We start from the raw sequence: 10,000 nt of genomic DNA on the forward strand, positions 1-10,000 counted from the left end.
GTTAATTCAATACTCACATGTCTTTAGTCATTAGGTTGTTGTATGGCATTTCTGCTGCCTGGTTTGGAGAGTTTAGGGGATATATAGTGAGTCTCAGCTGTCCTTGCCTTTAGATAGATTGAATATTGACAGCTTGTTTGAGTTGAAAATAAAATGTGTATATATTAAATTTTAGATGGCACTTGTTTTATATATTTAAAATTGATACTCACCTACATTTCTGTATTCCTGTATATTTCAAAATAACCTTCTTGGCAGTATGTATGCAGTCTTACAAAGATAAAAGTAAATATAATCATATTATAGAGAGTAGTATTGTTACTTGAACAAAAATAAGAAATAGGAAATATACAAGTCATCAAACTAGTTGGCAACTCAGCATCAGATAAGTGGGAGGCGTTGTCCTGTGCAGGTTCTCTGCTGTCTTGTTAGAGCAGTAGAGAAGGTGGCATAGCAGACACCAGTATGGCAGGCAAAAGGTATGACAGGAAATTTTCTCTCCTAAATGTTTTATGGACTTAAGCAAAATGTCTTCCATACAATATATGAGAGGCAAGAGGCATGAAAGGAAATTTTCTCTCCTGAATGCTTTATGGAGTTGAGCAAAGTGTCTTCATTGAATTGGTTGTAATTGACTGTTCTGTTACAGAATCCCCTGTGAAGTGAAAGCTGAGAGAAATCTGTCAGCTGAAGGCTATGACGGCATTATTTTGGTGACGGATGCACTCACCAAACTTGCATCAGGCTTTGAGCCCCTGGCGACTGCACTGAAATCCCAGGCCGAGTTTGGTATGTATTCATAATAAAAGATTTTTTTTTGTTTTGTTTTTCATAACTGTGTACATCATGACTGTTATGAATATAGTGGTATCTGACATCCATGTTTCAAAGAATTTATTTCACAGACTCATCAGTAGAGAAAGATGGTGCTTGTGTAAAGGTGAACCTCCCAGCTGGCCGCTTAATTTTTGCACCAACTGGACCTCTTAACCGCGATTATGATGATGTCCGTAGATTTGCAGATGCTGCGGCATCTGGCATCAAGAGGTAAGACCTAAATAAAAGTTTTCTGGTGGAATTCTTTATTATTTTTTTATGGCAACAGGTTTCTGTCCATAAAATGTTATAAGCTATAGTTATTTTAATTTTTTTGTTGAGTAATGTTGCATGTACTTTATAATTCAGGTGATGGACATGGCTTAGATATAAAGTTCATTGTTGATTTTGTCACTAACACTGATTTAAGTGTTGTATTTCTATAGCTAATATTTAGGTTTTCATGGTATCAGAAGTGAAGTTTTCAGAAAGTAGAAAAAATTTTCAATCTCAATAATCTCCATAATAATGCGTAGGGTGCTGATAAGCGCATAACAAGCATAAATTTGAATGGCTTGAATGATTCATGTTACTCTTGATGATAATTTATATAATCGGCATTCACAATTTTCATCACACAATGTATGATATATGTGTATATATATATATATATATATATATATATATATATATATATATATATATATATATATATATATATATATATATATATATATATAATTTGTATGGTTTCAAAAATAGGCAGTGCCAGTTTGTAATTTGTGAAAAGTAGTATGGTTACTCAGAGGTAGTAATTTTGATTTTACAGTTCTTGGATTAATAAGTTTACTTTTATGCCTATGATATACCTTGTTATCTCAAAGTGTAAGTAAACCTATACAAGTCACTTGAGAAATTGTCTTGTCAGAAAGATTTAAGCTGCTTCTGGTAGGAGACTTCATTATCGAGTACACATCTTGAGATAAGATCAGTTATCAGTAGATAAATTAAGGTGACTTCTACTAACATGTAAGAGTCAGATGATTAATCTTGTGGATATCTTTGATATGCTATTAGGTAATTAAAGTGTAAATCTTTATTTTACCATTGTTCTAAAATACATTTGAGCAAATTCATATCAAAACAGATAATGCAAAATATTAAATGTGCATATACATATTCCTCTTCCTCCCCCTGCAAGTATATAATCTTGGATTTGAATTTTTGTTTTGTTTGATTTATTAATTCCTGAGTACGCTTTCTCTAAACAGAGCAATCAAAGTTGGGATCAAGCGTCCTCTCCTCGTCCGAGCCCCTGATCAAAGCTTCAAGCATGCTGATCTTGTGACCTTGCTTGGTGCACTTCATGCCCTTTATGTACCTCTTGAGGTAAGGTAGTGAAATCAGGACTGCCACTTGTTTTATCTGGTTGAGGGGTTTTTATCTTATAAGTGGAAGATTTGCTTGTTGGATGTCTGTAATATTTGAACATAATTTGTTAAACTTTTTGAGTTTATTTTTTGCCTTTTCACTTTTTCCTATTTCCCAGTCTGTTAAATATGCAAAAACTAATTTCAAATTCTATGTTTTTAGATTCGAGAAGATGTCCCAGAGAAAATCACAAAGGTTCAGACTCTTGGATTTCTTGGGCCTGACAAGATTGTTCAGCTGGCCCTAGCCCTGGAGAGTGGCAGGTAAGACTCTCCAAAATTAATTAAGAAATCAAGTTAAACTGCATTAGATTTTTGTTTATATGTGGTGTATGGTCTCTTTACAGGTCATGTATTTTTCAGTTTTAAAAAATATTTAATTTCATTTATTATCTGTCACTGTCTGCCTTCCTTGTTTATAAGCTACATGATTACTTTTCTTCTACAAAGGAAGAATATGCGTATCTTTCTTTATCATTAAAGAAAATATGTTACTTTTATAATTTTTCCTGCCTTTTAAATTTCTTTTTCACATATATAATGTGTTACTGCAGGTCTGTTGCTCGTGATGTTGGAGGTTCTGACCCAGAGCGTATGGCTCCCCCACGTGTGGAAGAGTATGTGCGGAAAGTATTTGAGGGTACAAAAGTGAAAGTTGATGTAGTCTCTGATGATGCTAAACTTGTCAAGGAGTATCCTCTGTTTTCTGCTGTCAACAGGTGTGCCAAAGGTCTGAAACAATGTTTTTTATTTTTTTTTTAGTGTTGTAATTTTTATTGACAACTGTTTTTGTGTGTTGCTGTTTGAGGTAGATAGTAAATTTTCTAGAAACCTGAGAGGGCATTTCCCCTTGCTGCATATTTTTAGTACCAGTAATATTGGTAATAAGGTAATAAACAACAGAAGTAACACAAAAAGGATTAGAAGTAGTCAATAACAATGAATATACAATACACATAAAGGGAGCAGCTTTTAACACATGCTTGCCCTCATTGCAGGTGTGCCACGTCACCAGGGTCGCATAATCTACCTGACTTACGAAGGTGCTGGACCAATTGAACAGACCCTAATGTTAGTGGGCAAGGGTGTGACTTATGACACTGGTGGAGCCGACATCAAGGCTGGTGGTGTAATGGCTGGCATGCACAGAGATAAGTGTGGGTCAGCAGCTGTGGCTGGTTTCATGCAGATTCTTGCTAAACTGCAGCCTTCCAATATTAAGGTGATTGCCATTATATATTTTTTCTGTGGGTGCACCAGTGGTTTTATCTTTTATGAGGATGATATTGAAATAATTCTGACTAATTATGCAAGTGTCAAGCTTCACTTTACCAGTGGAATTACTTCTATAGTGCTATAACTTTTTTTTACTTAAGTATATGAATATAATTTAATAACTCACTTCCAGGTTATTGGCTCTATGGCAATGGTGCGCAACAGTGTGGGATCAGAATGCTATGTTGCTGATGAAATTATTACTTCTCGTGCTGGGGTGAGAGTTCGAGTTGGAAACACAGATGCAGAAGGACGTATGGCCATGGCAGATGTCTTATGCCATATGAAGGAAATGGCAGTCAATGAGGTATGGAAATATCTAGTTCAGACAAATTACATGAGCATTAAATACACTGATTGAAATGTAAAAATATATTGTATTTTTACAAGAGAAATTTTCCTCTCTTTATTACAGGTAAATCCCTATCTCATGACGATTGCAACACTGACGGGTCACTGTGTCCTTGCATATGGTGAAGCATATACAGCCATAATTGATAATGGCTCAGCAAGACTGGCTGGTATGTCTCAGAAGTTGCAGGTTTCTGGGGAAGAGGTTGCTGACCCATTTGAGGTAACTACCAGTGGTCTGTTTTCTTAGTGATGCTTGTGAAACCATATCTTTGGTCACAAAATAATGACAGAAAAGGAGACTAAAATTAATATCCACAATTTGTGACATTTGTCCATAGCCTTGATAGTTGAACATGAAACTGAAATTAAATACAGTATATTGTAATTATTACATTATTTCTCACCAAATTTAATGAACCATCCATTCAGATTTCTTCTATGAGGAGAGAAGACTTTGATTTCCATTGTGGCAAGAGTGAATACGAGGACGTCTTACAGTGTAACAATGCCCCTTCTTCACGCACTCCCCGTGGCCACCAGACTCCCTCAGCCTTCCTTGTTATGTCTTCAGGATTGGATAAGGTTTGTTTTCCTATGCAGGCATTTTACTTTTTAAAAATTCTACTTCAAATTAGTTACCAAGATGTCAAGAATTATACATTTTATCATGGCATATTTACTGAAGGTGCACAAGGCTACTGATGTTACACAAGATGAAAGTAGTTAGTATTACTCAGTTATGGCTAAGAAAAAAATTCAGCCTGTGGACATGGCTTATAGTTTTTCTGTGATTGGAACATTTTGACATTGTTTATTATAATTGAGTGGGAGAGCTATTCTGTGTTTCATGTTGGCAAACACAGATTTCTTTTTCTCTTGTCATAGACTAATTAAATTATTTACACTTTCAGCATGGGAAGGAAAGCAACAAGCCCCTCAAATACTCGCACCTGGATATTGCAGGCTCGTCAGGACCTTTCCCCGGGATTCCAACTGGGGCCCCCATTCTTGCTATGGCTTATGCTTTTATTCCTAGTGCCTTTTAATTTTTCAGGTACTTAGGCATAGGAGTTAACGTATTGAAATATCACTGGATAAACTCCCTCTTATTCATTATTGAAAGACTAAGCAGTGACTTAAAATTGGTGAGACCATGCAGCTCAATCTGATGATATAATAGATATTTGAAAGATGATGGAAAATGTGAGAATGGGAGTATAATAAATTTTTGATAAATAATTTGTCCTTAAGAGTAAATATTGCTGTGATATCTTGGACCTCTACCCCAGAAAATGTGACTTGAATGCTTTATGTAAACTATCAATGCCAGTACTTTGATCCCAGAGAAATGTTATAGCTTAATATGTAGCACCTCAGAGTTGTAATTTAATTTAATTTTATATGGATTTCTAACAGTTTAAATTAAATGATGCATAATTAAAGATATTTTTAGAATGCTCCTTCTGTAACTTGATATTTATATTAGGGAAAAAATGCTAACTTTGTCCATGGTATGCCTGATCACTGTCTTGTAAAAGACTGATGAATCTAAATAAATATTTGTTTCATACATGATTTTTTTTTTTATCATGAAGAGAATAATTAATGGTTACAAAGCAAAATATATTTGCTAGACATCAAAGGTCACATAGCACAATAGAAAGGTGTAATAGTGAATACAGGGGAGGGGGTAGTTGATGTTAAATGTGCTATACATCTGCAATTGTGTAGTGTTTCAGTAATGTAGGGATTATAAGGGTGATGACTTCCATTGACAACTTTGATGTAGTGTAGGATTTTGCTGGAATAGGAGAATGTTATGAGTTAGGGGCTAAGGGGGGGAGAAAAAAAAAAAAAAAATGGCTGGGCTAAACCGAGATTTGCAGAGGTGATGATAGAAGAAAGATGGGGACATGTGGAAAAGGAAGTAGTCTTCATAGAGGTAGTGCTGCAGAGTAGTAATATGGGAGGATGGAGGAAGTAGATGAAGAATGTTTCCTGGAGATTGAGTATTGACCTGGATGGATGATTTGAACTGGCCTAATGTGCTAGTAGGCTAGTAGTAGCAGAGTTGTCAACAAAGAGCCTGGGGTCGAGATTTGAAATCATTGGGGATATTTGATAAAGGGGCAAGCCTTATTGCCCCTAATAATGGTACAAAGGCACAAAGTCAGCCTTTCATCCTTTCAACATAGTTCTCACACCTTAGGAAGTGGACAGCAGAAGAGGTTGAAGAGAATCAAATGTGCTAGACATCAATGGTTATAAATCACTATGGTAAAGTACTGTGGTAATAAACTGTATTAAATGTCGAAAGTTATAGAGTGTTATAGGATAGGATAGTATAGTAGGGAAAAAGATAAAGACGGGGTGCAAATGAAATAAATTGGAGATCAGTAAAGAAAAGGGTTAAGGCGTATGGCGATACGATGAAATAAGTGTATTTGTGGCTGGGAAAGCTACAGGAACATTGTTTAAGGAAAACTGGCAAAAGAGCTATTATTAAATAATCAACGAGTAATATGGGTTGAGATGACTATTGGAGAGGTAGCAAGAGAAGAAATCGGGGGATGTGATAAGGGGACTGATGAAGTATCAGTAAGTGTCATGAGAGGAGGGATCCGGAGAAGGACACTTGCAACAGAAGGGATCCACATGAATATCCAGGTGGGAGGGGTAAGGATAATGGGGAATGAAGAGGGAATGGTGCAGATGGAGGAGAGGATGGGGTGTTGGGAAAGAGTGGGAGGAAAAGGGGTTGGGATAACTTGAAGAGGAGGGTGATAGATATCGGCAAATACTTTGAATGTAAAGGGAATAGAAATAGAGGCATTGGAGGGTGGTTGAGGGAGCAAAACATTCCCTCAGGTCATCTCCAGGAACTTTTGGATGTGTTCGAGTTTCTGGAGGGGAGTTGAGTGGGGAGGTTTGAGATGCAAAGGTTCTCTTGTGAGAAGAGGGGATAAATGTTTAGGGAGAAGAGGGAAAGAAGTGTGTAGGTGAGGATATGATAAGTGAAGATGGAGTGGAATGTATAGCTTGTCTGATGCGACAGGTCAAGTGAGAAGATATGGCATCGGAGAAGTGGTAAAGATTAGAGTAACTGGATTTAGACTAAAGGGACGTCAAATGAGGGAGAGGGGGAGTAGAGGTAGGACGGTTCAGGGTAGAGGGGAAGAGATACTGGGGAAGATGCAGAGTCATTTTGAGAAGATGGGAGGGGGGTGACCAGAGTGAAGGACTGTTTTGGAACAGGTAGAGATAGAAAAACCTCATCATTGTCCTTCCTGTCTGGGCTTACAAAGAATGAGGTTTAATTTGAATCTGAGAACAGCTGCCTAAAATTTAGATAGGTTATTTGATGAAGGGGAATCCTTAACCCATAAGCAACGGGTGTCCCATATATAAGACACCCGAAAAAATAAACATTGTCAGTGTGACGCTGTATCGGGGCTCGCGCTCCGACGCAGCAGCGGGCCATGGCCGGTGGGCGGACAGACTTCGGGGAAGCTCTGCCCGCCGATTTTGTAGCCGCCCGGAATATTTTATTTTCGGCTTCAAAATATACCGGCATGAATGGGTTAATGTGCCTAATAAGGGTTAAACATCATTATTGGCCATGGTGAGGCTGAAATAAGTGGGGAAAAATACTGGTCTGTCCTTTAGTGTCCCCATAAGGGGTAAGGGCTAGGCAATTAACCAAGGGAATACTGTGCCTATGGCTCCTGGAGGCTGTTCATGACAGACACAAAACTAGCTTTTCATCCTTTCAACACGGCTCTCACACCTTAGAAGATGGACAGAATGGGGATGAAGAAGAGAAGGAAAAGTAAAATTAGTTGAGGTGACTACACCAACAAGCGATGAACTGGGGGGATGAAGAGAAGGAAACGAAAGGGGGAAGAGAAAAATACCTTGCAAAATTAGATGAGTCCAGGGTTGAGGTCCACGGCAAGGATGATCCCCGGCATTAGGTCCCAGTGTCCATCCCCTATGCCCCCCACAGCAACAATGGGCATAGGATTGCACATTAAAGTGTATTAAACCACAAGAATGCCAGAGTTTCCATTTATTGGAATTAACCTCTCATAAATACCCACTTTAGCACCTTGATGTCCTTTGGAGTCTGGGTGTTGAGATCATGAGATACATAGTGTCAAACTAAGTTTATGAGTACAATAATAAATAAGAATTACACGACTTCCTCAACGTACCTTAAAGTAATTATTTTTATTACATGATGTATAAGTTGTTTGTTGCAGTGAGGTTTGATTTTTTTTTTTCCTTTTCTTTCTGACCCACCAATTATTTGGTATTAAATGTATACTTACCTTGGTATCTAAATTTTGTGGTACAGAGGTTTTGCAAAATTAAAAGTACTGATGATTTTAAAATTACAAATTTCAAAATTTGGTAGACTACCCTAGACATTTTTCCACGTTAAACACAAAATATACCTATTCAAACTTGATATGGAAGAGCAATACATGCAACAATCAGTAAAACTGGCCAAACATTGCTAAAAATGTCTACACAGTCATTATTTCATTCTAATGGACATTCACTATCCCTAGAATTTCTAAAAAAAAATCTAGAGGTCAGTGTACACCAACATTTACATTAACACAAAATTATTACTCTATAAAGTTTTTCTTTCAACAGAAAAATACCTAATATGAATGCAGAAAAGGTATGAATGAAAATGGATCTCTTCACAGTGCAAAAAATGTATTTGACAGGTTTTGGTGTATCTTTTGTTAGAAATGCATATATTCCTAACAAAAACATTTAATCAAAGTCAGTCAAGTACATATCTTGCACTGTGAAGATATTCTCATCCTTACTTTTTCTACATTAGCTGCAATGAACACTTCCCCAATATTAAGAAATCATATATGATATTCTTCTATACATTATAAGGTAAACCTACTTAATGTAGTCCAAACATACTTTGTGATGCATCAAAACTTACATAAACTGAAGTATCCATGACTTCTAAAGCAAAAGCCAACTTCAGTTATATACAAAAAGACTAAAGCAGTAAAGAATGATCTATCCATAATTCCCTGTCTTGTATGATCTATTTTGCGTGAATTACATGACACACGGATGTATTGCAACACAGCTTTCCTATCTATTATTACTTCTTGTAATTCCGTGCTCCAAAGATTGTGCTGCCCACTCGAACATTGGTGCTTCCTATTAGGATCTGTGAAAAATTAAGCAAATTATTATATAATTTTTATATGCAAAGCTGAACCAAATTATCATATAATTATCAGGAAAGATGAAGCAAATTATCATATACTTATCAGGAAAGATGAAGCAAAAAATAATACAATAATTATTGCCATAAAGCTGGAATGTACTTTTTTGTTTATAGTTATAAAACATATATATAACTTTATTAATCATTTAGGTCTTCAATACAGGTGCATTTGTGGGGAAGGGGGGGGAGGGCAAAATATGCCACCACTTCCTAAGATTTTCAAAATGGCCCTGAATTTCTTGTGAAATGATGATCAACATGTCTTGACACTAATCTCCAAAGAAAATGGATGCCTGTGTATGACTGTTTACAGAAAACCTACTGGTTTAGGACTGCATTTGAGGACATTTGCAGATTAAAATTGTAAATCTAATTAATAACATTTCTATCTTAATTAGCAGACCATCTAATGTCTATGCTAACTGGAAAGTTTTGGGCTAATAATTAAAAAAGTAAATGAATACCTAACAATAAATTATACATATCCTTTAGATTATTCTTAAATAACAAAGTATGCAAACCACCAGGTTTCTAACAACTCCTAAAGAAACATGTGGTTACATGAGATGCTAAAACAGTCATTCCCATAATTCAGATTCAAAATTGATTTCAAAAACTTCTGTAAAGAGCAACAAGTTTTTAGAGATAAGAATGTCTTCTTACGAGAAAAAAAAGCAAAGAAATCCAAGAATCTACAAAACGGGAATCAAGAACATGAAGCAAATTATGGAGGAGTCAGAAGATGTAAATATGACTTCCCTAATCCTGCAACAACAGTGGCTGAAGGGGAAAGGAATGGTTGGTGACTGAGGGGTCACCTGTGTAGATTTTTCACCTTTTTTTTCTTTCCTAATTC

General features: G+C 36.3%; 2 protein-coding genes across 3 annotated transcripts in view; one reads left to right on the forward strand and one right to left on the reverse strand.

The window, feature by feature from the left end:
* Dip-B (Dipeptidase B) overlaps positions 1-5,445 on the forward strand; it is an 11,660-nt gene extending 6,215 nt beyond the window's left edge. The window contains exons 1-11 of one of the 2 annotated variants that reach the window (XM_070125155.1): positions 329-479; positions 650-789; positions 906-1,047; positions 2,088-2,205; positions 2,410-2,510; positions 2,801-2,976; positions 3,245-3,468; positions 3,655-3,828; positions 3,937-4,095; positions 4,305-4,457; positions 4,787-5,445. In XM_070125155.1, the coding sequence (XP_069981256.1) occupies positions 466-479; positions 650-789; positions 906-1,047; positions 2,088-2,205; positions 2,410-2,510; positions 2,801-2,976; positions 3,245-3,468; positions 3,655-3,828; positions 3,937-4,095; positions 4,305-4,457; positions 4,787-4,921 (1,536 nt within the window). In that variant the 5' untranslated portion in view covers positions 329-465 and the 3' untranslated portion in view covers positions 4,922-5,445. Of the gene's footprint in view, positions 1-328; positions 480-649; positions 790-905; positions 1,048-2,087; positions 2,206-2,409; positions 2,511-2,800; positions 2,977-3,244; positions 3,469-3,654; positions 3,829-3,936; positions 4,096-4,304; positions 4,458-4,786 lie in introns of those variants that run through there. The other variant, XM_070125156.1, reaches the window with a different exon arrangement.
* Positions 5,446-7,929: 2,484 nt separating this feature from the next.
* Positions 7,930-10,000, reverse strand: part of LOC113820223 (pyridoxal phosphate homeostasis protein) — an 8,854-nt gene continuing 6,783 nt past the window's right edge. The window contains exon 7 of the mRNA XM_070125158.1: positions 7,930-9,084. Within this exon, the coding sequence (XP_069981259.1) occupies positions 9,016-9,084 (69 nt within the window). The 3' untranslated portion in view covers positions 7,930-9,015. The remainder of the gene's footprint in view (positions 9,085-10,000) is intronic.

Source organism: Penaeus vannamei, chromosome 9 (genome assembly GCF_042767895.1).
Source record: "Penaeus vannamei isolate JL-2024 chromosome 9, ASM4276789v1, whole genome shotgun sequence".
NCBI lineage: Eukaryota > Metazoa > Arthropoda > Malacostraca > Decapoda > Penaeidae > Penaeus > Penaeus vannamei.